We start from the raw sequence: 26,630 nt of genomic DNA, 5'->3' as shown, positions 1-26,630 counted from the left end.
GACCATGGCTTCAGCAGAAGGCACTGGAACTTCATCTCTGTGACAATGATTCTGCCTCCCACCCATCTCCACTCTTTCATTCCATGCCAGCCTCAAAACTGAGATTCTACATGGGGGAACCTTCTCATTCAGCAAATGCTGAAAGGAACCTGTGCCAGGTCTATCATAGGGTGCTGGAGGTGAAGAGATAGATCGCACGTGATATTGCCTCAAGGAGCTCATGTTTTAGTGGGAAAGCAGACAAGGAAAGGAAGGCCCGTGGCGGGCACCAAGGAGGCAGTTGACCCCATAGAGTAGTCAGGACAGTTTGCTGGATGCTGAGGACAAGTTAACCAAATGAAAGGAGGGCAGAAAGAGAGGATGGGTAGATTGTCCTGGGAAAAAGAAACAAAAGGTGCAAAAACTGGAAGGTCATTAAAAAAAATAAAATAATGTGATCTGGAATAGAAAGGATGGTACAATTGGAACAAAGAGAATAAAAAAGTGGTGAGGATTGAGGCTGACCGGGTCAGCAGGGCCATTTCAGGCAAGGGCCCAGTTGCAGCCCTTTTCCCTGGAGGACAGAAGGGCCCCCAGTGCCTCAGGGACTGAGCTGTCCTGGGAGGTGGGAAGTCTGGTCCTCCCCTGCCGATCACTATGGGACGCGTGGCCCTGGAAAGACTCTTTTCCTCTCTGGGCCTGTCTCCTCTTCTGGAGACATGTACACTAGCCCACATGGCCCCCCAGGGTCAGGCCAACCTGGACATTCTATCACCTCATCGTTTCTGCCTTGCTGGCCGCAGAGTTCACGGGCCCTTCCAGACCTCAGCGTGGAATGCCTTGCCCTCTCCTGGGAAAAATCCTTCTGGAAATGGTGCTCCTCTCTTCCCATTCTTTAGTCCAGGACAGTGAGGCTTCTGCCTCTATCCCTCCCCTGGTGTCACTGTCATCCAAGTCATCAGTGACCTCCATATTGCTAAATCCAATCAACACTTGCAGGCCTTTCTTGCTTGACCACTCAGCTGCGCTGGACTTGCCTAACCACTTCCCTCACCCTTTTCCTCTGAAACGCCACAGTCTCTAAAACAGCACACTCTCTGTTTTTCTCCTTCCTCTCTGATTGCTCTTTCTCATTTCTCTCCCTCAAGCCCTTAACCACAGGTCCCTTCCTCATACTGCTCCTCTCACCTGTGAGCACAGACCAGGCCACCACCACCACTGCTGAGATTCACAGCCAGCTCACCCCACGGCTAAATCTCACCATCCTATCATCCCAGGTACCTCCCTGTCCTGTGCCAGGGAGAGGCACACCTGGGAGCTTCCAAAAACCAAGGAGCTTCTCTACAGGGCAGAGCATGGTCCCCAAGGACTACCCTGCCTCTGCCCTCCTATCTGTGGTTGGAAGCACCCTGAGGACAAGAGCAGCCAAGTCAGAGCCTAGCAAGATGAACAAGGCTTACCCCAAAAAAGCCAGAGTTATCTGTGAGGTCCTTGAATTCACCTCTTGGCACAACTTTTTTCTTAATACTAATCACTTTGTAACTTACTACAGAATCAACATATTTATTACAGTTGTGTGTGTCTGTGTGTTTACCGTCTCCCCTGCTAGATGTTAAGCTCCACCAGAACAAGAACAGGGATCTTTGTTTTATTCAGTGTGGGATCCCCATTACGTAGAACAATACCAGGCCCATACTAGATGCTCAATAAATATTTGTTAAATGAAACAGGGTGCCAGTTCCACATGCTGTAGTCCTAACTACTCAAGGGACTGAGACAAAAACCTTCTGGTTTTTGCACCTTTTGTTTCTTTTTCACCTTGATGGCCCTTGAACTCCTGAGCTCAGTTCAAGATCAGCCTGGGCAAAGGCTAGAAGAAGCAAGATCCCATATCTTGAAAAAATATATAAATAAATGAAAGAAAGAAAGGAAGGCATGATACTTCATTAAAAGTGCCTGCATGACCTACTGAAATCCCTGAGGATCAAATGGTCCACATGCAGTGGCTTCCCCCAGACCCAGGTGCTGTGCCCTTTGTTTTATTTTTGGAAAAGAATAAGGGTTGTATCATCTAAACCACATTTCCATTCCTGAGCCTCCAGGGAAGTCCTCCCAGATGATATGGAGCCTGCCACAGAGCCTCCACTCTCGACTTCCATTACCTTCAGACTTCATCTCTGAGTCCCCAATCCTTAAGAGCCAGGCATAAGAGCTGCAGCCGCCGCTGCAGCCGTTGAGTCATCAGGGAACCTGGGGCCCTCCTATGGTATGGCCTTAATCTGTCCTGAACCTAGGATACATACAACTGTCCCAGCCATGGAAGCTCACCCCAACACAAAGAGGGGATGTCTGCTGAGGCTTCCTGAGATACAAGTATGGGTGCATGAAGCCGAGGGGACAGGCCCCCTCTATGAGGCCTGTGGAGGGAAAGAATGGAAACCCTGTGGAGGAAGGCTGTCTCCTCCCCACCAGGCCTGCCTTCAGGGTTGAGGGTGGAATCCCACTTCCTAAGACTACAGCTGAGTCTTGGAGGCTCCCCATGTCAGGAGAAACAGGTTCTTGCCATGACTTTTCTTTCAATATCCCGTCTCAGGCCTAGGGGTGCAATGCAAGCACAGAGTCCTAAGGCCCCTTTGTAAAACTTTTATTTAGAAATCTTCCCGATATATCCTTACATATATATACACACCATCACCACATGGGTTTTTTTTTGCTAAAGAGTCACACACCCACAGTGTTGGCCTCTGGGCTGTACAAAGGTCAAGGTACCTGGAGCGGTTACTCCTCTTCTGCAGAAAAATGCAGAGACCAACGCAATTCATCACATACAGTACAACATTGACGGAAAGTGCTGGGCCCGCCCACAGAAACAATGCACTATGTACACGGGCAGGGGGCAAGTCTTCAGCAGAGGGTCACGTACCATCGAAATCACAAGTACGGCCAGACCCACCCCCAAAAGGCCGAAATAGTTGTCGGCTGACTACAGATGCTGTGCCCTTTGTTTTATTTTGGAAAAGAATAAAGGTTGTACCATCTTGTCATCTGCCATAACAAATAAAAGAATATGAATTTGTCTTAAAAGATGTGATTCCCTTCAGTGGTTATGGTCATCTTTGTTCTCAAAATGTTGTTTTGTTTTGTTTTACCTTTATGTTCTTTCCCCTTTGTACAGATGCTATTCTTGGAATGTTGCCAGTTTTTCATGGGTAACAAGGAAGGAGAGGAAGGATAAGGTCATGGGGTACAGAGGGTGAAAATAAAAATTACAGATCTTCTTTAGTTCTTACAAAGACCTAAAGACTTGCCCTTTCCTACCAGGCTTGTTTTGGGTAGTTGCATTACATTTTACACAGTCTGCCAGTGTTCCCATATCTCTTTTCCATTCTTATTACTGTCCCTGGCCTTGGAACAAGACAGAAATTAAGACAATCTGGGCTGGGTGCAATGGCTCACACCTGTGATCCCAGTGCTTCTGGAGGCAAAGGCAGGAGAATTGCTTGAAGCCAGGACTTCAAGACCAGCCTGGGCAATATAGCAAGACTCCATCTCTACCAAAAAAAAAAAAAAAAAGTAAAAATTAGCCAGGTGTGGTGGCTCACACCTGTGGTCCTCCCTACTTGGGAGGCTGAGGTGAGAGGATTGCTTGAGCCCAGAGTTCAAGGCTGCAGACAGCAATGATGGCACCACTGTACTCCAGCCTGAGTGACAGAACAAGACACCGTCTCACACACACACACACACACACACACACACACACACAAATAGATAATCTGGAGAAATGAGGACAATCTCAATAACTCAGGCCAAAGCGGTTTACAATCTAAATTACCCAAATGCTGGGCAGTCAGGCACACCGGCCCACTGCCTAGGTCGTGGACTCAGGCTGCGAAACCCCACTGCAGGATTGAGATTGAGGGAAAAGAAAAAGCTCTTTACGTTCTCAAAACTGTCTACTTTCATGATCCCATTCAGTCCACACCATAGCCCTAGGAGATAGGCCAAGCCAGAGTCACATGGCAAGTCTGAAAGAAGAGGGAGCCAGAAGTTTGAGTTCTTAATAAAATATGTGATCCATCTCATAAAACCCATCCACCCATCCATACTGTGGCTACTTCTCATTCCTAACTCAAGCGAATCCACGGTGAAGCAAACAGCCTTAGATCCTACAGCAATGACTCTATCTTTAGACAGATGGGGCTCCTCACAGGATCTTCCAAACGTTGGAAAGGAACCAACCCTAATTTTCACCAAAACATGATCTGGGGAGCCTGAAATTGAATGGAGAGCCTGAGTGCTACAAAGGTGAACAATGTTGCCCCAAGCTCGAGAATTGGACCTTACTTAAAAGGAAGGGGAAAGGAGCAGACATATTCTCTGTCTGCACATGGCTGAATTAGGGCCCCATCATGGTGAGGACAAGCCACTGGGCTGAAGCCCAAACTATAAGGGGGGGCTTTCCAGACAGCCACAGTGATGAGTTCTTGCATGGCAGGACAGGGCCACAGGCTATCTCTCCTCTGACCTCGAAGGCAGAGCCTAGAGGGAGAGGGCTAGGGTGACTTAAGGGTACAATGACAGACATACAGGACTTCTGTGCAGTTTGTCCCATGGGCTTAGATGCAGGTCACAGACAGGCCTCACCTTAAGAAAACCACATCCCACCATCTGGATTGACACAGGAAATCAATGAAGGGGCAGTGGTTCATTCTACAAAAGGATTCTTCACTTTACAAAAGGACTTGCAGTGGTTATTTCTTTAAAAGATGAAGGATAAGGATGTGATTTACAAAAATTTCATGTACAACTTTCAGAGGGGAGCACTTCTATTGCATTAAACCAACCTCCCAGACGCACCCTTGATGACCAAAAGCTGCACAACTGAGGGGTGTTTAAGGTTCTGCTAAGTGAATGTGCATATGTTTGGGTCTTAGCCAGGGCCTGGTCTCTGATTGGATTTCCCATACCCTAGAAGTGAGGCTGGATCCTGGTCCTATTGAGCGCTAAAGATTCCACCAATAACTGAAGTCAAGCAAAAATTCCAAATGCAAAGCATTCATAGGACAGAGTTTGTGCTCAATTCGGAACATAGACCAGACCATCAGCAAACAGACATCTTACAGCAAAGAAATCCCTCTAAGCATCCAGGAGAATGCACAGATGGGGCTGCGCATCTACTCAGCACCAGCATACGCCCATCAGCACACTGGCATTCACTCGCCAGCATGAACAGTGATGTCGAGGAGTTGAAGCCCACATGCCCAAAATATCTCTTGCTCCATATCACTCTACTATCATTGTCCCTTTCTCTGCCTTCACACAAAGCCCGACAGGGCTTTCTCAGGGCTGCAGACACGGTCTCCACAGCCACAGGCTTAGGAAGGCAAGTCTCATTGGGGAGAAAGCAGAACTTTGATCCCCAGGGCAAAAAGTAAGGGCGACTGGGTTTCCTGACCCTCCGGCCCAGCTCATCTAGAGCAGACTGTCCACTGATCATCTTCTTCAACCAGGCCCTGAAGAAGGCACCTCGAGGCTTGTGACTCTGCAGCATCTGGCAAGCTGGATGGATCAACATAGGCCTGGGTGAAGATGGGGCTCACGAAATGGGCAGCTATTGGGTACCTATAAATATGGACAGAAGTGGCCACACAGGCCACCCCAGCCAGCTTGGGAGGGGCTAAAGGCAAGGCAGAGACTGCTGGATGCCTCAGATGAGAGCTGACAACCCCAGGTCTTAGGAAAGACAGGGATCCCAAACTCCAGGCCAAAAGCAGTGACAACTCCAGCCTCTTACTTGGGAAGGATTTGGGACTGAGGGAAGAGGGAAGACCGTGCCGTCTTCACAAAAAGTACCTACCACTTTGCTCCATTTTTCTGATCTCCTACTGGTACAGGAAACAGAAAAGCCAGCCCCAGGGTCAGTAAAGGCTTCCCAAAGTTCAGACATCCAGGAAAGTTCAAGTCCACCGCCTTGCTTCAGAGCCGCCCAATTCTCACCCCACCTGCCCTGAAGTCCACCATCCCAGCAGCCTAAGAACGCCCTCCTGGCTGAGCCTGGTGGCCCAGACCCATCACCGAGGGCCGGCTCCATCGGCGGCAGGCAGCATGGCAGGATGGAGGCTGCGGGCCGTGTGCTTGGGCGCGGGCTCCTCCGTGTAGCTGTCCGGGCTGGCTGCCCCATCCAGGGAGCTGCCGCAGCTGGAGTTGGGGGAAAGCACGTCTTGCAGGAGGTCATCTGGGGGCGCGCCGCCCCCTCCCCCACCTCCACCCCCACCAGCCCCCACCACAGGGTCCTTGCCAGTCTTGGCCCGCTGGGTACCCTCCTCCTCCTGGTCATTGAGCAGCTTGGCCAAGAAGTTGATATACTTCATGGCCAGGCGGAGGATCTCATTCTTGCTGAGCTTCTTGTCCGGGGGATGTGTGGGGATCAGCTTGCGGAGCTCGGCAAAGGCCCCGTTCACATTCTGCTGCCGCCATCGCTCCCGGCTGTTGGTGAAGATACGCCGCACAACTTTGGTGTGGGGACCTGGAGATTAGGAGGACAAGAGTTAGGAGAATGGGCTTGAGATTCCTTCCCCAAAGGCATCTCCATACATTGGGAAACTTGGGAAGCCTAGAATGCCTACTTTCCTTTTACTTAGAAAACATCCACCCTTCAAATTCAAGTTCCTGTGCTTCCTCCTCTACGGGAACTTCCTCAACCCCTCCAGACAGATCTAACCAACCACCACGATACCGCAATCCCTGGAGTTCCATCACTCTTGATCATTACTTATGTTTCTGTGCTTGTCTCCCTCCCTGGGCTGTGATATATTTGAGGACAGGGACCGTATGTTATTCATTCATCCATTCACTTGTGCCAAGAGGCCTTACAGCTATGTCTAAGGAGACAGACTCCATTCCTATTTGACTACCCCTACCTAAATGAATGACTCTGGGCAAGTGACATAAAAACTTATGAAGTGCCTTGGCTTCATCACCTGCAAAATGGAGGTAATACTACTAAGTCATGAGTTGTTACATGGGTCTAGTACCTAACACAGGTAAAGAACTTAAGACAATGCCTGCCTCAGCTTAGCAGTCAATAAATGTTAGCTATTATTATCCATGTATCAGTTTTTTGCTAACAACCAGGCACTGTGCTAGGCACTGAGGAATAATGGTGAACTAAATTGAGTGCCTGCCCTCATGGAGCTTACATTTTAATGGGGAAACGAATATTAAAAAACAAACAAACCAGGGCTGAATTGTAATGAAAAGAAGCTCCATGTTTAGCTCCAGTGGCTGGGAAGGCTTGTCTGAGGCTGTGAAGAACCAGCCAGGCACAGGAAGGGGAGAGGAAGAAGAGTATCCAAACCAAGGGAATGCACAGGCCCTGCACTAGACAAGGCCTGAAGCCAGGCTGGCTGGAGTCCTGTGCGCAAGATCAGAGTAGGCAGAGTCCAGACTCCACAGGGCCTTGCAGTAAGGCGGGGGGACTTTATCCTAAGGGTGATGGAAAGCACAGAGTAGGGGCTTAGAAAATGTCTGCTAACTGACCCATCATGGTGGCAGGTGGGGAATGGAGGGGAGAGCAGAGATCGATGCAGAAGGGCTCTCATACCCAGGAGAGAAGTGAAGACACAGCTATGCACAGCCATGGCCTATAGCTCTAGGCAGGCTTCTGAAGGCTGCCTCAGTCTCCTCATGTCTACAATCCACTGACTATGGCTTGGCCCAATAGTCACTAACATTCCATGTATAAAGACTTATGGGGCAGTGGCGGATACCAGCACACATGTCTAGGGCACTTGTGGTGTGCAAAGCACTGTGCTGTGTTCAAGACTCACTGGGGATTTGTAAAGCCAGGGGAAGACAGTGAAGGGTCCTACTAGTGCTCTTGAACTTCTGGGCTGAGGAGACTGCTTCTCTCCCTAACATCGAGGCACAAGCCAGGGTCACATAGTCCAGGAAGCTCTGAGCACTGAAGGAACTGCCAGTCCTAGGATATTTATTTTCCCTCTTCTAGTAACCCCTGGAACCAGACCTCAGAGTGTGAAAACCGAGGTAGAGGAGAAGAGCTAAGACCTCACCTAAGTCCCACTGCCCATTTTATAGCTAAGGAGACTGAGGCTGGGATGGAAGCAGACCTCACCTCAGTGATCAGTCTGTGAATCAGCTCATCCATGCCACACTTACTGCCTGATCATCTCTTTCTCTCTCCTACACGCACACAGGCATGCACATGCATGTGTGGGTGTACACACACACACACTTTTAATGGGAAGGATCACCATCCCCTGCCCATGGTACCTCTGAAGCTGCCTTTCCAAACCATAGCAGACCCTAGCCCAGCTGACTGTTTGCCAAAGGCCAGACCCAGCCTGGGAAAAACACAGCACAACTGCAGAGCAGTTCTACCCTGGGCTGCCTCTGAGGAAATTACTTGCTGCTTTCAGGCCTCCAGGCCAGACAGAGAGCATCCCTCAGTAGTGACATAGGGAGGACAGTCCCTCCACCATGGCTAATGCTGGTGATCTTGAGGGAGCTCCTAGTTGGGGAGGGGGTACTTCTGACTGCTGTCACAGCTGGAGCTAGACTACATCCAGAAGGGGAGATGGTGGGGAAGTGGTCAGGACTTATTCCAAAGCTTAAGACCAGTGTTATGAGGGTGGTCCAGGACTTAGCTGTGTGACCCAGGACTTAGCTGTGTGACCTTGATCAAGCTGGGTAACCTCTCTCAGCCTTAATTTCCTTATCTGTGAGATGTAAACAATAATACTGCCCTCATGAGCTTGTGGTAAGGAATAAACAGAAATCAAGCACACATAGTCCATGGCACATAGTAGGTGTCCAATACATGGTAGTAGCAATTCAGCAACAGGAATCCACATCAAGTCCTAACTCTAGATCTTGCATTAGTTCTACTTCTATGGACTCTTTTTGGGTTCAATCTCTAATTTCAGTGTCCCCTAGACACATCCTGCACACTCATACCCTACCCTTCGCCTACATGTCTGCCTATTCCTCTCTGGTTTTATTCCAAAGAACCACCCCATCTCCTCACCTTCCTCTTTCCTGAATCTGTCTACCCCTCCTGGTGTCCTCTGCCTCTCTCTGGCCAGCACTGAGTAGGTGCTCGGTAAATATTGCCAACACTTATGGGTAATGACTGCCCTACACTCCTGCACACCCCACAAACCCTCGCCCCTATGCTCTGCCTCTTCTGCCTATTGTAGAAAATGCCTCATCCCTGGGGAACTTCAGGGCTGGTCCTGTCTTCTTCCTGTTTGGTACACCCACCTCTCTTAGACTAGAGAACTCCTCTCTAATCTAGCAGCAAGGCACCCCTGCCTCTCAGCCCTGCACACCTGTGCCCCAGGCTGCTTGGGTCTTTTGAAGTCTTTTCTGTTGTGCAGATCCCAGCCCCGCTCCTCTCCAGAACACCACAGAGGGCTCCATTCCAGAGGCTCCAGCTCCATACTCATATTCCTCCCACCAGTTTGGAGCATAAATCCCAGCCTTGCTCTGAGGCCTTGGGCAGCCTTCCTACAGGAGCCCCAGGCCACAGCCAAGCTGAAGTTCTGGGGGCATCTGGGTCTGGCTCAAAGTCCCTCAGCTCTGAAGTGCCTGCTCTCCTACCTCTGGTGCTGGGACCAATCTACTATACAAGGTCAACCTTGGAAAGATGGCGAGGGTCTTCCAAATCTCCCATTTATCCAAACCATCCCTGCAAGTTCAGGGAATATTCAAGTACCTCAAAGGAGCAGTGCCAAGGCCCTTCTCGGGGAATCCAGGGGGCAAGGTAGAATCCATGATGTCAGGAAGGGAACTCCAGGTCTAAGCCCAGAATGTGTTAACGGGAGACAAGGGGAGCCTACTGTGTAGGGACCTTGGAGAAAACCCTTGATGACTCCATTGCAGGGAGGAAGCAGACTCCAGACTCTAAGGAAGACTTGGGAGGAAGTGCAGGGAATCCCTGAGGGTCAGTGCCTAGAATGGGGGATCAGGGGACACTGTGTGATTCTGCGCTCACTTGGGATCCTTGCCAAAGTGTAGGAATGGAGCCTGGACTGGGGACTGGAACTAACTCCAGAGATTTGGGAACTAACTCCAGAGGTTTGGGCTAAGCGCCATTATGTGTCTCTCTCCCATGCCTCCTCTTTGCAGGACTGTGAGTGTGGTCCTGCTAGCCCCATCCAGGACTTTACTTAGCCCTAGCTCAGCTGCAGGGTGAAGGGCTTCGGCAGTTTGGGTTTGGAAAGTGGCCCGCCCATCTTTGTGAGACACCTACGGAGTAGTCCCGGATGTTCCCTCCTCCAAAGAGCTCTAACCAGCGTGAGGGGCAGGTACAACGGTGGGGTGGGGCAGACTCACCATCAGTAATCTCCATCTCATAGGGGGAAGGTCTCCTCTTCACTCGATTGTTGGTGGTGAACATAGGGAAGGCATCCGGCTCCCCAAAGAACCCGCTGTGGGAGGGAACGGGCAGATCACAAGATCCCATGTTGAGGGGAGGGGAGAAAGAGCTTCCTTAGGGATCCTCCCCACATGTCTTGAGCCCCCCACCTCTGGGCAACCCTGGTCCCTTCACATTTGAGCTGGGAATAGGCACACACAGACACACACACACACATACACACGGAATGCCCTCACTCTGTCTGTCATAAAACAAGCAAAGGGAGGAAAAGACACCTAACCACACATCCCTCCACACAAACACACAGGCACATATGCAGAAGCAGAGGTGAATAACACATGGAATAAACACAAAAATGAACACACACACACACATTCACAGATAGAAACACTCTCCATTCTCCCGCCCCGGAAACAAGCACATAATCCACACACACCTCCACTCCCAAACACGTGCCCACTCAGGCAAATGTAACCTTCACACCTGATGGTGTGCATCTTGGTCACCACAAAGGGGCACACTGTCCCCTCTCCCCACCTCACCCCACCCATAAGGGGCTGTAGATACACAACAGACAGGAAACCCTGACTCCCCTCAGCTGAAATGCTCCGCCTAGCTCTCTGCCCTCACCCACCCTAAGCTCCCCATTGCTCTGTCTCGGGTGCCCGCCAGGCTCATTGACTGCCCCACACTCTATCCCTGCCCCATCTTCCGGTTTCTATTCCAACCCTATGGCTTCTCTCCCTCATCATCACAGTAGCGCCAGCAGGGAAACGGATGCCCTGACACCAACCGGAGTACAGGCTGGGGCCAGAGACCACGGCTAGGAGCAGAGGGGCTGGGAGTGGAGGGACAGGTCAGTCCTCAGGCGGGCCCTCCAGCAGAGATTCGGGGGAGGGTGCCTCTGCCACCACCCTCAGATCCTTATCTCTTGCCTGTCCAGCTAGCGCTGAGCTTCCGAATGAATTTCACACCCTCAGCCACAAACATCTACCTCTGCTCACAGCAAAGCACATGCAGGCACACTCTTTCCTGGTACCCACGCTCAGGAGACTCCTTCCTCTCCGTCCCCCACGACACCACCACCAAGCACACCAGCCACATGCCTGCACCCGCGAAGGTGTCCACGTCCTCCTCTCGGCTTCCACACAGCCATGCACCCCGCAGCCACACGCACACTCTCTCTCACAGAAGGCCCCTCCCTCACTGGCACTCACTCGGGGGCTCCAGCTTGAGGCTCTAGAGCCACTGGGTTTAAAACGACCTCCTCTCCCTGCGCTCCACCCGCTCGGCCCCCAGGGCAGGCCGCCGCCGATGTGTAGGAGGAAACCCCGGTGGGGGTGGTCGCCCTGCCCACCCGCCCAGCCCCTGGCCCCTGGCCCCTGGCCCCTGACCTGCCGAGAGAGGCCAGCGGCTGGCTGAGGCTGTAGAGCAGCGCGCGGCCGGGGGCGGCGGGGGCAGCCAGCGCGGGAGGACTCAGCTGCACCATGCGGCCGTCGCCGGGCAGCTCCGCTGTAACCGAGGCGGGCGCGGGGGCCGGGGCGGGCCCGGGAGGTCTGCACAGCTCGGTGGTGGGCACCCGATGGCGCGCTTCGGCCGTCGCCGCGTCGCGGCCCTTTAAGTCTCTCGCGGCGCCGCCCCCACCGGCAGGGCCGCCCCCCGGGCCTCCGCGCGCGCCCAGTTCGATGACTGGGGGCTCCGCTGGGGCCGCGCGGCTCGTCTCCTTGGCGACGCCGTTCAGCAGGACCAGGTGCGGGGGGGCCATGCTGGCCTCGGCCGCGTCCCGTCCCTCTAGCTGGGGGTCACTGCGAGCCGCCTCGCTCGGCGGCCGCTCGGTCATCCTGTGGGCAGACAGACAGACAAGCGGATGCCCGCTCTGACGACCGCCCCTGACCCACCGACGTGGGCTGGGGTAAAGGGGAGAAGGGCAGAGAGAGGAACTCACGCACCGAGACGTGAGAAGAGGCAGACAAAGTTAGCGCCACGTGGGGCTAGGGCGGGAGGCCGGGTGGGGCCAGGGTGGGAGGGAAAGAGGGTCTCTGGATTGGGAGAAAGGAGGGGTGCCTGGGAGACACAGAGACTGATGGCCAAAAGGACAGAGATGGAGGAAGACGACAGAGACACCGGAAGAAAAGGAATACAGCCAGCGACAGAAACACAGAAGGGGAAATCAGGAGGAAGGAAATGTACAAGGAGGCAAGAAAGAGATTACTCTGTCCCCTTTCTCAGACCGAAAGGGAAGAGGAGGGAACAAATTCCGGATCGTGCTCTTTGGTTTTAGCGGGGAATCTGTCAGGCAGGGGTTCGTTGCTTTGGGAACCTCTCTTGGCCTCTCAGCAATATTCCCAGCCCACCTACAGGCACACACCCAGAAACCCGGTGCGGATGGAAGTAGGGAATTAGAAAGTGGAGGCTACGAGGACTGGGATCCACTCCGCCAGAGCTGGCAGAGAATAATCCCGAGGAACCAGCTCCCTCCACACACACACACATTCGCCCCCGCTGGGGAGTGAGGGAGTGTCTGTCTACACTGAGCAAATCCACTGTGAGTCCTTTGCCCGCCCAGCGGATCTTTACTCCCACTCAGACAGAGATGAGAGGTCGCCAAGGGAAGAAGATGGTGCTGGCCCAACCTCCCTGCACAGTCCACCTCGTTCTGCTCAGCTGGACTCTGAAGTCAGGTCGAGTCTCAAAGAGAGGCCTGGCTGAGGTAGAATGGAGCTGGGCATTTGAAGGGTTCCCTGAGGCCAGTGGGGTCTGGACTCCCATCCAAGAGCAGGACAGGATGTCATGAGGCCCTTGAACTCTTCCAGCCCCCCTCACCGCCATCTCCTGCCTTGGTGTTCTTTGGGAAATGGGAGGAATACCTCCTTTATGCATTTGAAAGTGCTGTGCAAACGTTCAAGTAAACATTACTAACAAGGAGAATGGGCCAGTGAGAAAACTGCCTGGCCGAATGTCAAGTCACTCACAGCCTATCTGTGAGAGAGCCAGACCAGAGCAATAATCTCACTTTGCTCTACCCTCCTGTATTCCCAGAGCAGTGAAACCACCTTGTGCCCCCACAAGCATACTCCAAGATGACCACAGCCACTCTACTTCCCACAGGTGTGCTGGGGCTCTTCCATCACCTGGCTTCATCCAGATAGAGCTGGGCACCAGCAAGAACCAAAACAGAAAAATCAGGAGACTCAAGGGCCAGAGTTTGTGAGTTGTGAGTTGTACATATATGATCAACACCACGTAAGTTGTTTAAAATAAGCTTTCTGCTCTCTGAATTATATAATCGGGTATTTAAAAGAAGAAAACAAATACAAAAAAAAATTTACCCCCATGCAGAGTCCATCTAATCATACATAGCAGCCATTGAGCTCCCATACTGCCACTGCAATGCTCTGGACAGGAGTCATCCTAGGAACCATCCCTCCCACCCCAGAAGGGAGAATGGATCATCTGCAGCCTCCTCTGGAGCTTGGCTCAATTGCCACTAGACAGAGTCAAGATTCAGACTGCTGTACACCTTCTTTGGGAATGCCAGCCCCCCAGGTCTGGCACAGAAACCACAAAATTCCCTAAGTCCTGGTGTATACAAGCTGTAAAGGCAGTAGGTCCCTGACACTTCATTGGAAGTGAGTTTATGATTTTGGTGGAGACAATAGGTCTCTATCCATAGAATGCAACCACCAAGACACCAAGGCCACTGGAAATGCACCAGAAGTATATCAGCCAGGTCCTCTTGCTCCCAGCAGCAGCGAAATGTGCCAGAAATATACCAACCCCTGGGAAACATACAAGCTTCAAGGTATTGGTTCCCTACCTCACTGCTCTCCGTCCTGACACACCGGTGTGAGCCCAGTGACACATGCTTAAGCCCCAGCTTCTAACCGAGTGACAGTGTGCACTGCAGTTGCAGACTGAGCTCAAGCTCTGTTATGACACATTTTTACCCTCCAATTAATTCTTAGGCTCCTGCTCTAGCGGTGGATTCCTGAGAGGCAATGGGAGTACATATTCCAGATGAATTGACCCTGGCCACAAATGTCCTCTCCAGACACCTATAAATATCCCATCTCCAAGGTTCCTTGTAAGAAATATATGATTGGATCCCAGGATCTGTGGAGGACCTCTCCCGGCTCCTCCCCACATTTTAGGAAAATCCTGCCGGTTTAGGATTACCAGCCAGAGGTCCATGCCCCAAAGAAGCCACTCACAAACACTGATGGTTGTTGGCGACTAAGCTGCATCACTTGATTTGGATTACAGAAAGGAACGCCCGAGAGATTTTGTTTGTTTTTATTTGGGGAGAATGAAGGAGGAGGGAGATTTTAGACTGAATAGTTCTAGAGTATTTGACGACTACAGCTCCTCTCTCTTTGTACTACGGAGACCCTGCTTATAGCCCCCAACAGGAAATCCTCATCTGCAGTTGCCAGACAGCCAGAATATTTCCACCTGTGCCAGAACAAGACAGAAGACCCCAGGAGATTCTTCCTGGGGACAGGTCTCAAGCAGACCCAATCCCCCATACAGAGAATTTCTTAGATGAAAACAGCCTCAGGCCCTTAGACCCAGCCTCTGGTCTCTCTTCTGGGCCCACACCAGCACAACACCCTGGAGAAGCCCCAAGCCTGCACAAGTACCAAACCCACCAGGGAACAGCACCACCATCCTCGCCTCTACCGGAGAAGAGGGGTGTTCCTGCCTCCCCATCCTAGGCCTCAGGCCTGGGATCAGGGCCCACTCGAGCTGGGACTGCACTAGCCAGGAAGGCTGCCGCCTTCCTCCTGCGGGAGCTCCAGGCACAGTCTGCACCACCCGGATACAGCCGCCCCAAAGTTACCGGCCTTGGGAAACGTCCACAGAACCGGGACCAATGGGAACGGCCTGGACGACTAAGTCCAACTAGCTGGTTTTACCCAGGGTGGAAAAGGGAAAAAGCCGCTGAATGCCACAGAGGCAGCTACAGCAGTCAGATCCCGATTCCAAGCTCTGGCTGGTCCTCCCCTCCCCCCACCCCCAATCTGAGAATGGGCTCTCCTCTGTCCTGAGCCTTCCTCACCCCAGGCCGGAACACAAGGCCTTCCTAGACACCGTTTCCACTGGCACCATTCCCCTGAAAACTCACCTGGGGCATATTTAGAGAGACCGGCCCCTCTGAATAGGATCTCCACTCCGCCGGAAAGGGGCGGAAGCCGAGGAAGAGGATGCAGACCCGGGTCTTTGCTTTCCCCCTTTTTCGCTGAGAGGCCTGCAGTTACGCTGCGGTGTGGTCCTGGGAGATCTGCCGCGCCCAAAGCGAGTTTCCAGGAAAGATAGGGGTGGAGAGAAAGAGGCAGGGCAAGAGGGAGGGAGAGAGAGAAATGGGGGTCAATGGCTGGGAATTACCTCCTGTCCCCAACCAACCAGTCCAGGGAATCGCAAACAGCTTTCCGCCCCCAACCTGCAGGTGTTTGGAGCCTTTCCTCTACCCCCTCCTCCCCCCACCCGCCTTAAAAAACCCTATACATGACCAATCAGGAATAGCTATTTAGTCCAACAGCAACAACAACCCCTCCCGACAGGCTGTCTGGAACATTTTCGAACCCTCCAACTGGGATCGGTCTGGTTCAGTGTTTGTTTTCTAAGCAGGGAGGTGTCTACGCGGTTGCCTCCGCAGCCAGGTCTCCGGCTGCCGCTACACCGCGAAGGGATAGTCCCGGGCCTGGATGGGCGGAGGTCCGTGTTGGGAAAGGCGCATAGTCTTCAGACTCTGGTCGGTGGGACAGAACCTTGAAGTCCCCCCCACCTCATTCTCTCTCTGACCCCCATCCACCCACCTCCAGCCCAAAGCGAAACCAGAACCCAATTCCAGGGGCTGTACTTTCCTACAGAAATGGAGTTGGGAAGGAGGCTTGGAGAGAGATATCTGATCTGTTCAGGTCCTTTCTCGTCTCCCTACTGATTAAGAGAAAGAAGAAAGAGAGAGGAAGAGAGAGACAGAAAAAGAAAAGGAAATAAAGACCAACAAAGGGGGAAAGAAAGAAACAAAGGGGAAAAGTCCCCCACCTTCCCCTCCACCACCCCTACGAAATGATTTTCGATTTTTCGGGGTTTAGACAGAGTAAGGGAAAATTCTAATGATTTGTTACAGCAATAAACAAGGTAAAAGGAAAGGAGGTAAAAACAAACCCGACACTACTTTCAAGGATGTAGCAGGATTGAGCTTGCTTTTATTTTTTCCTAGTGGATTTTGTTTAATTTGTTTTGCCTAAATCGTCAGGCTTATGATCACACATCGAAGTCTTGGATTAACTGCGAAGGCCTCCTTCTATTTGCCGCGGCTTTGGTGGACATATAGGAATAATTCTTCCCTGGATTGCAATACAATGCGGAAGATTTTCTTTCTCCTCTTCTAATCCAAAAGAGGGGAGGGGAGGAAAGAAGAGGGGAATCCATCCATTCCCGGCGTGTTCGCGGGGGGTTAATGTTGCGTGTTCGCTGGGGGTTAATGTTTGCCTTATGACCAAGTCTCTGTGTCCGTGCCTCTCTCCATTTTCTCTTCCTACCTCAAACCCAGCAACTTAGAAAACGGCTGTAGCGGAAAAAAACCCGCTGCTTTGTTCTCCCGCCAAAGGAGCCAAAAGGGACAAACTGCTGCGCTCTGGGATGATTATTTTAATTAAAATAGATGTTAATGATGACGACTGTGATGGTGATGGAATTAGCAATTACAATAATTGACAAAACAAAATTCTTTCAACCCGAGCTAGGGCCCCACTAACCCGGTCCCTCCCAGAGCCCGGATTCGGCCTCGGTCTCGGATGCGACGGGTATCAGACCCAAGCGGCAACGTCGCTCACCCGAAGAGGGGGCGGGAAAATCTTCCCTGGAGGTGATCCCGAATGTCCCCACCCGAGGCTCGAGGCCTGGTGAATGTGCCCATTGTCCTTTCGGGGCCTCTCCCTTGGAGCCCGGCGGCCGCACCCACGAAACTGACCAGAAATGGACGAAGCCGGAGTGCAGCGGGAACCGAAGCCCGCAGCTACCGGCTCGAAGGCGCCGGCCTCGGCGAGCGCTGCTCAGCTTCAAGCCTGGAGGAGCCTCCCACTCACCAACGAACCCCTCAAACACCTAGGCACAGGCGGGCCTCCGGGCAGAGCAGCCGCCGACCGGGCGCTGTCCGCCCACCCAAGCCAACAACTGGCTCCCGAATACATCATAATTTGGAATAAAATGTGAAATCCCGCTCCCCGCCCCCATGCCGCCGCCCCCACCAGCGCCTCGATCTCTCGCTCGCCCTCCCCCCACTCCCGCCCCCAGCGATTTGCAAACGCACCTCTAAAGGACACAGGCACACAGGCATACAACTCAGTGCGGACAGGACCACACAGGGTCCAGCCCCACAGAAGGGCAGCAAACAAACACCACCTAGCACTGCCCCAGAAGCCGACTTGGTCAGCCCCGCACACTGCCCAACAGGACACAACGAAATCAGTCAAACGCAGCGGCTCACGGACACACAATCCAGCACAGTCGGGATCACACACGCCCGACATAACGACGACACCACCCAAACACAGTCGCAGGGGCCACACACCCCCCCACACAGAACCAGATCCCTGCTGAGAACACCAACGGAGCACAATCGTACGCAACGAAGAAAACGCAGAAGGGCCTCGAAGGGTCCACATCTACACACCCCAACCGCGCAGGCACACCACACTCGGACACAGAGCCTGTCGCCAAGAAGACCACACTTAGAAGCAGCCAACGCCGCCCACAGTTCTCATGAACGCACTCTCACAATCCCACCGCATGCACACAACCACGAAGAAGAAATGAAAACCAACCACAGCCTCGCGCATTTCTGTATATTGCGTAAGGAAAAGGGGGAAGGAAGGAAGAGAGTCTCCGAGGCGGGAGGGGCGGCGGCAGCCGGGGCGGGGGCGTCCGTGGAAAATGCCCCCCCACCCCCCTGCCATCGAAAGGAACCGAGGGAAAGGGAGCGAAGACCTCTTTTGCGGACGTGGGGAAAAAGAGGAGGAAATTGATGAAGAATTCGGTGGGAGGCCGCGGGTTGCTTTTCCCCTAGAAAAAGGCCAGAATGCTCACGTTTTTCCGCTACGGGGGTACGCGTGTGGCCATTTTGAGGCCCGGTCCTGAGCGGCGGCGGCCCGGCCCCTCCCGCGGCCCCCGCTCCCCCGCCCGCCCCGCGCCCGCCCGGCCCCTCCACCGACGCGCTGTAATCCCACTCACGTTCCAGGCCTCGTTAGCATGGGCCGAGGCGCGCCGGGGCCGTGTGCGCCGCAGAGATAAGGCACTGCCGCGGGTCCGCCCGCCCCCGATAAGCGCCTCGGCCATTATGGGCCAAATGATTCATTTTAATTTGGCAATTTCACCAGAGGGAGTGGGGACTGGTTGAGCGGCGCTAGGACCGGCTCCGGAACGCGCTGCGGGGAGCGTTGGACGCGCTGTCTAGGACCCAGCAGATCCAGCCCCCATCTCGAATCCCAAGGCCTCTCAGTAACCCCAGCTTCCCACAACCTCAGTCCCTTAACCTTTCAGACACCTTTCTTCAGCGACTCTCACCCCAGCACTCTGTCCCTACCTCTGAAGACCACCATGATACCAAAATCGTCACCTCCCAGGGCTTCTTTCTTATTCTTCCTCCAGTGTCCCAGACACCCAGATTTCAATGGGCAGTCTCCCTATCCCAGAAAGCTCCCCAGCCCTTCCCTACCTCTTCACCCCCTTCTAAAATAGAGCCGGTAACTCAAATCCATGGGCTCTACGGCAGCCTGGCAGAACCCCTGTCAATAGGGACATAAAATGCCTATTCTGCTAGGTTTCAGGCTGAGCCCAGAGCCCAGGAACACTGCTCCCCACATGGTATTTAAAAAAAAAAAAAAGTTTAATCTAGCGACTGTAACACTATTCTAGGCATTCTGCAAATACTAATCTACTCTTCACAAACAATCCTGAGAAGTTGGATCCTTAATTTACAGAAGAGAAAACTGAGGCACAGAAAGTCAAAGTAACTTTTCGAATGATACATAGCTAGTGCTTGGTGGAGTCCGCCTTGGAAGGAAATTTGACACGGAGTCTTCTCTGCGGCTCAGCTGATGAAGAGGGGCAGCCAAAACCTAGCCAGGGAAAGGGACCTGGGCTCAACTCATTGCAGAGACCAGGGTCTTTACTGTGGGGTAGAAATCTGAGTTCAGTGCCAGCTGGATGATGCGCTCAGCCCACGGAGGGTCTCTGGGTTCATTCTTTCATGGTGGAGTGGAAAGAACACATGTTCGAATTTTAGTCACTGATCTCTGAACCTCAGTTTTCTCATTTGTAAAATGGGGAGATAATGTCGACGTCACAAAGTTATGAGAACTAACTTATATGACCTTTAAAAGGTGGTGGTGAGGATAATAATGTATGGAACGTCACTCAGTCCATAGCCCAGGAAAACATCATATGCACTTGCATGGGAGTTCTGGTTATCATCATAGAGAAAGAAATTAAGACATAGAGAGATGTGACTTAGCCAAAACTTACAGTAACCCAAAGGAAAAGCCAGGACCCAAACTTTGGTGTCCAATTCCCAGTCCACAACTCTACTTTCCATGCCAGGCTGATTTGTCCTTCTAGTATCTCTGCTTTTGAGCTTTTTTTGGAGCCTGAGAACTGGGGGAAAACCCCTACTCTGGTAACAAACTGAGTCCCAGTCAAAGACTGAGCAGAGAGCATGGCCCCAGTCTGGGATCTGGCTTCTCCTTGGTCATCAGGTTGACCCTCTGAGAAGATACAGTTAATTCAGTGCCGCCTGTCCCCTCTGTTCCTCCTGTGCTCTCTGAAGGAAGTCAGGCTGTCATGGGGATACAGATAACTCTCACAGAATCCCACATCCTAAGAAAAAGTCTAGTTCCCCCCTACCATAAGGCCTTTGCTTGGCTCCATCACTTATTAGAAAATGAGAGTCATATAATTCTGAGTCTGAAACACAACTCTGCCATTCCTGGGCTGTGGGACCCTTGGAGAAGTGATTTCATGACTCTGAGCCACTGTAAAAACAGGCTAGCCATTCCCATATGGGAGAGCCCAGGTGGGGACTGCTTCTCTGAGAAAATGAGGCCTGGACTGAGATCTAAGAGTGAAATTTGGGGGTGCGAAGAAGGGGGGTGGGGAGAAGCATCAGTAAACAGAACCTTCCAGGTGGGCTGAGGAAACAGCTGGACCAAGGGCTAGAACAGAAGGGTGGTAGGTTCGTGAAAAGAATAGAAAAGTGTCCAGTATGGCTGGAGCATGCTTGTGGACAAGTTAAAAGATTTTTTGACATTTTTTTGTTTGTTTGGTTTGAAGGTGGGGGTGGTACCTTGTATAGAATAAGATTTGCATTTCTAGAAAGTTCTTTGGATGAAGTGTGGAGGGGGAAGGACTCTGGGAGGCCAGTTGTGGAGCCAATGCAGTGGTTAGGGGAAGCGGATTAGAGCTTGGACCACTGTGCTGGCAGAAGAGATGACAAGAGGCAAGTGAAGATGACATGTATTTGGGGTATAAAACTGGGTTTATAATAATTGGATTTGGGCCAGGCATGGTGGCTCATGCCTCTAATTCCAGCACTTTGGGAGGCCCAGGCAGGCGGGTCACGAGGTCAAGAGATCGAGACCATCCTGGCCAACATGATGAAACCCTGTCTCCACTAAAAATACAAAAATTAGCTGGGTGTGGCAGCGCACGCCTATAGTCTCAGCTACTCAGGAGGCTGAGGCAGGAGAATCACTTGAACCCAGGAGGCAGAGGTTGCAGTGAGCCGAGATCGCGACACTGCACTCCAGCCTGGCGACAGAGCGAGACTCTGTCTCAAACAAACAAACAAAAAAAGAATTGGGTTTGGGGGGATGAGGGAGAGGAAGGAATCCAGGAAAACCCCTGGGTTTCTGGCTGTCCTGCAGAGCTAGTGGTGGTTATTCCTGGAGATGGGGAACCTGGAGGCCGAGGGGACATGGGGAGGGCTTATATATTTGGTTTTGAACTCCTTAAGTTTAGATGCCTTTGAGACACCTGCAGACTGTTGGATTATTTTACAGGGCATTAAATGTCCCCAGCCAGCACCTCCAAGGAAGGTGTCCTTTCCTGTGGTGAAGGAATATGGACAGGTGGAAAGGCGTTTCTCAGCCCTGTGGCAGAGGGTGTGCCCAGGCCTCCGTCTGTGGAGCGAGGAGGTGACGTTCACCAACCCTCCAATTCCACACATTTGTTCTCTGCCAAGCTCCAGATTCTGACAGTCAGGCAGCCACTCCCGACCTCATCCACCAAACCCCTGCCAGGGGCTGGGGGCTCATGACGTCTACATCTGCCCCCTCCCCTGTTTCCGATGGTCAGTGGAAAAACGGAAACTGTGCGCTAAGCGGGGCGCTGCCTGAAATAGCATCTGGTGCCTGTCGGTCAGCGAGTTGTCCGAGCGTCCACGAGAGAGTGACAGGCCGGGGCCCAGCCAGGAAATGCCACCCCTCCTCCACCCGCCCCAAACGGAGGCCCCAGTCGGGCAGGAAACCCGGAGCGCCTGGGGTGGGGGTGGCGAGGAGGGAGGGGAGGTTGAGACCCAGACTGGTAAGTCTGGAGTCTGGAACTGGGGCAGCAAGAGCAGGGGACAAGAACAGGCTAGCTAGGCTCTGGCCCTGAGGCCATTGTTCCCCACCACCAAAGGTTGGGTTCTCCCTAAACCCCAAAGCCAAGCCTCTTACCATTTTTCAAGTGTTTCTGCCTGCCCTCTCTGAGTACTGGACTATCTCTGAGCTTCTCCCCCGAGCTTCTTCTCCGGAAAGATGCCGTGCATGCACTCTGATGAGCAGCCGAGTTTATTTTTAACAAATCTACACTGCAGTTACTGTGTGACAAGTACTGTCCTAGGCACTTTGTAAGTATTAATTCAGTTAATCCTTGCAAGAACCTAATGAAGTAGGGACTACTCCATTTTGTAGGTAGCACAGAGAGGTTGAGCAACTTGCAGAGAACACCCAGCAGGTAAGTGGTGGAGGCAAAATTCACACCTAGGGCAGTCTGGCTTCAGGCCACAGTGCTTCGAAAGCAGCAAAGCAAGCACAATGGTCAGGCAGACCTGAGCTCCTATCCCTGCTCCCCTAGTTGCCAGCTGTATGATACCAGGCAAATTACTTAATCTCTGAGGTTCACTTTCCTTATTTGCAGAAGAGAGGTGCTCATTTTCCATACATAATACTGTTTATATAAGGATTATTTTTAATGAGGAAAATTTCAATTTGAGGAAATGTCATTATTTCCCTCTTCCACTTTCAAAGGACTATTCTCTCCATTTTTGCCTCTGTCTCTTGCCCTGGAAGAACCTCTACCCCATCAGTAAGCAGGCCTCAAGAATTCCAAGCTTGGGAGTCACGTCTGTGCTTCCAAATCCCAACACTGCTGTCAGAATTCTCAGGGATGGAAGGAACTTCACTCTCAGTGGCTCTCAAAGTGGATGGTCAGCATCACCAAGGAACCTGTTAGAAAAGCAAATTCTCAGGCCTCACCCCAGGCCTACTACTACTACTCTGAGGGTGAGGCCCAGCAATTTGTTTTCACAAGCCTTCCTGATGATTTCTGACACACACACAAAATTTGAGAACCACTTCTCTAGTTTACAACCCCCATCTGTAGCAAAGGCCAAAGTAAAATTGTGTTAAGAAAACACTGTGCTTTTTTTTTTTTTGAGACAGAGTTTCACTCTGTCTCCCAGGCTGGAATACAGTGGTGTGATCTCGGCTCACTGCAACCTCTGCCTCCTGGGTTCAAGCAATTCTCCTGCCTCGGCCTCTGAGTAGCTGGGACTACAGGTGCACGCCGCCACGCCCAGCTAATTTTTTTTTTTTTTTTTTGAGACAGAGTCTCCCTCTGTCACCCAGGCTGGAGTGCAATGGCACAATTTTGGCTCACCACAACCTCTGCCTCATGAGTTCAAGCAATTCTTGTGCCTCAGCCTCCCAAGAAGCTGGGACTACAGGCATGCATCACCACGCCCAACTAATTACTTATATTTTTAGTAGAGACAGGGTTTTACCATGTTGGCCAGGCTGGTCTCGAACTCCTGACTTCAGGTGATCTGCCCGCCTTGGCCTTCCAAAGTGCTGGGATTACAGGCATGAGCCACCACACCCGGCCTTTTTTGTATTTTTAATAGAGATGAAGTTTCACCATGTTAGCCAGGCTGGTCTCAAACTCCTGACCTCAGGTGATCTGCCAATCTCAGCCTCCCAAAGTGCTGGGATTACAGGCATGAGCCACCACCCCCGGCCTGTGCTTTTTAATGTTTCAAAGCCATTTCCCTTTCCCTAACCCATGCGGAAGACCAAAGCATACAGAAGACCGAAGTTGCTTTCCAGACTTACAGAAGAGATAGTGTCTAAACTTAACTGTCCTCATGAGCAGAGAACCCCAATAGCTCTGCCATCAATGATTTTATTCCCAGAGCTGTTAGAAAAGGACAGAACATGTGCATAGCCACCAGTTCTCTGGCTAGCAAATAGTCGTTGGTGCTCACTGAGACAGAGTCCTGGCCCAGGAGTACACATTAATACATGTGGACAAGACTCCTGGGCCCCTGAAGGGGACTCTATGTCCTGGGCACTGCCATGTGTGCCTGCACTGCTTCCTGCTTCTGCCTCTGTTCTGTCTCTTGATCCTCCACTATAACCTGCCGGGCTGCTTGTGTGATCCCCACTTTAAAAATGAGGAAACAGGCTCATCTCACCCAGTCACTCACTTGGTATACATCCAAGTCAGCTTAGCCCCGGTGTCTTCTCCATTCCTGCTGGCTAGAATGAACTATGTGTTACTTTGGGAGAACTGTTTCAAAATCTTGAACACTTTGGATAGCATTGTGATATCCCCCGGTTTAAATCCTTTGACCTTAAAGAAGATAAATAGCCAAACTTATCATGAAAAGATTCTTCAACTTGTATTAAGGAAACAGAAATTAAAACCACAATGAGATGCCATGACACATCCACTAAAATGATTAAAATTTAAAAGACTCACAATACCAAGTATTGCTGAGGATGTGAAGGAGCAACTGGAGTTCTCCAGCAACATTGTTGAAGGAAATGCAAAAATTACTCAACCACTTTGGAGAACTCTTTCGCAGTTCCTATGAATGTGCAGTTTATAAACACATTTACTGAGACAGCTGAAAAATATATATCCACAAGAACACCTGTACATTAATAGTGATAGAACCCTTATTTGTAAAGCAAAAAACAACAAACAATTCAACTATCCATCAACAGGTGAATGGTAAACAAATTGTGGTACATTCATGTAATAGAACACTACTCAGCAATAAAAAAGAAACAAATTACTGACAAATGCCAGAATATAGACCTCTCAACAACAGGCTCAGTGAAAGAGGCCAGACACAAAAGACTTTTAGCATATGATTCCATTTATATGAAACTCTAGAAAAAGCAAAGCTTTTTTTTTTTTTTTTTTTTTTTTTTTGAGACAGAGTTTCACTCTTATCACCCAGGCTGGAGTGCAATGGCGCCATCTGGGCTCACGGCAACCTCCGCCTCCTGGGTTCAAGCGATTCTCCTGCCTCAGCCTCCCAAGTAGCTGAGATTATAGGTGCCTGTCACCACTCCCGGCTAATTTTTGTATTTTTAGTAGACACGGAGTTTCACCATGTTGACCTCAGATGATCCGCCTGCGTCAGCCTCCCAAAGTGCTGGGATTACAGGCGTGAACCACTGTGCCCGGTTGCAAAGCTAATTTCTAATGGCAAAGCTCAGATCAGGGGTGATGGAAGAGGACATATGACTGCAAAGAGGCACAGGGAACTTTCTGCATAAAGGAAATATTCTATATCTTGATTGTGGTGGTGGTTATATGAGTATATGCATTTGTCAAAACTCAACAAACTGTAGACTAAAATGAGTACATCTTATTGTATGTAAATTATGCCTCAAAAAATTGACTATAAACGTTCTTTGTGGCCCCACATCAATCTTATGTTGTCCAGGAAACCTTTTCTGATCAATACTGTCCTCAGCTGCATTTATATCTCCTCCTCTCACCACTTGCTCTCCTGATTAGCATACCCTGGAGCCCTCCGTTACAGTCTAACTCATGCTGCTCAGGGCCAGGCACACAGGGCACAAAAAAGGACCTGTAGACAAGGGAGAAACGGAATTAATGGTATTTGAAAAAGTGACAGAGACATCTGCCAGGAAGTAGGGTTACGTCTTTCTGTGACCCTCAGTTTATCTGTAATAGGAATGGGGTGGGGCAACCACAGGATCTCTCTCTCCCTTTTATCTCTTATCATCTCTTTCACTCTGCTTCTCATCTATGCCATCTCTATTTTAAGCGCATGTGCATTCTCTCTGTCTCTAAGTCTGCTCCTCTTTCCTACCCCGGCCCTGTCTCTCCATCTCTGTCTTTAATCTGCCTCTCATCATTGCCTCCTTCCTCTTTTTTGGTCTCTGTTTAGGCTGTCAATAAGAGCTCCAGCTGTGCACGCTACCCCATAGAAGCAAGGCATGCCGATTCCCTTGCCACATTCCTGACAGGCTGGACCTGTTAGAAAGTCATAAGCTGGTCTATCAGCTATATGGGATTGGGGAGAAGGGGAAATGAAAAGGAGGGTAGAAAGGGAAGGGGAGAGATTTGGAAAGGCACCGTTCGGGAGACACACACGCCTGGTACACTGGTTGCAGGGGATTCGGCCTGCTGGACTCTGGCAGAAGCTCTGAGTTCCCAAGAAAAGCTGTGGCGCTCTCCTCCACACGGCCCAGCCTGTGTGCCCAGTCCAGAACCCATGTCACAGGACACAGCCTATAGCTGATTAAGAGCACATGGTTGACTTTCAGGCCACCGTGGACTAGAATGCCTCTTCAACAACTTAGCAGCTGATAACCCTAAGCAAGTTACATCACTTCTGTGTGCCTCAGTTTCCTCATCTCTAAAATAGAGGTAAAAATAACATATGAGGCCGGGCACGGTGACTCACGCCTGTAATCCCAACACTTTGGGAGGCCGAGGCAGGTGGATTACCTGAGGTCAGGTGTTTGAGACCAGCCTGACCAACATGGTGTAACCCCGTCTCTACTAAAAATAAAAAAAATTAGCCGGGCATGATGGCGTGCTCCTGTAATCCCAGCTACTCAGGAGGCTGAGGCAGGAGAATCCCTTGAACCCTGGAGGTGGAGGTTGCAGTGAGAAGGAGAGGCAGGAGAACCGCTTGAACCCGGGAGGTGGGGTTCAAGGGATT

General features: G+C 51.4%; 1 protein-coding gene across 5 annotated transcripts; it reads right to left on the bottom strand.

Annotated features, from left to right (window-relative positions):
• Positions 1 to 2,606: 2,606 nt before the first annotated feature.
• TAL1 (TAL bHLH transcription factor 1, erythroid differentiation factor) lies at positions 2,607 to 18,720 on the bottom strand. 5 transcript variants are annotated; one of them, XM_034964561.4, is made up of 6 exons: positions 18,614 to 18,720; positions 15,504 to 15,659; positions 11,773 to 12,219; positions 10,336 to 10,430; positions 6,299 to 6,505; positions 2,607 to 6,177 (listed from the first exon to the last, which is right to left on the bottom strand). In XM_034964561.4, exons 3-6 carry the CDS (start codon positions 12,216 to 12,218, stop codon positions 5,714 to 5,716), a joined length of 1,212 nt encoding a protein of 403 aa, XP_034820452.1. In that variant the 5' UTR covers position 12,219; positions 15,504 to 15,659; positions 18,614 to 18,720; the 3' UTR covers positions 2,607 to 5,713. The 5 variants fall into 5 exon arrangements, with proteins under 5 accessions (XP_034820452.1, XP_034820443.1, XP_034820449.1 ...); XM_034964552.4 differs by lacking the exon at positions 18,614 to 18,720 and adding an exon at positions 18,057 to 18,187; XM_034964558.4 differs by lacking the exon at positions 18,614 to 18,720 and adding an exon at positions 17,355 to 17,604.
• Positions 18,721 to 26,630: the final 7,910 nt, after the last annotated feature.

The sequence above is a fragment of the Pan paniscus genome, chromosome 1 (genome assembly GCF_029289425.2).
Source record: "Pan paniscus chromosome 1, NHGRI_mPanPan1-v2.0_pri, whole genome shotgun sequence".
NCBI lineage: Eukaryota > Metazoa > Chordata > Mammalia > Primates > Hominidae > Pan > Pan paniscus.
The sequence above is the reverse complement of the archived record's forward strand: the minus strand, read 5'-3'. Positions and strand labels throughout refer to the sequence as shown.

Coding starts and splice junctions, on each gene's coding strand:
- TAL1 (XM_034964561.4), bottom strand. CDS start 12,218: ATGACCGAGCGGCCGCCGAGCGAGGCGGCTCGCAGTGACCCCCAGCTA. Junction 6,506..10,335: donor TGAGATGGAGATTACTGATG/GTGAGTCTGCCC, acceptor CCTAATCTCCAG/GTCCCCACACCAAAGTTGTG. Junction 6,178..6,298: donor CAATGACCAGGAGGAGGAGG/GTACCCAGCGGG, acceptor CCCCAACTCCAG/CTGCGGCAGCTCCCTGGATG.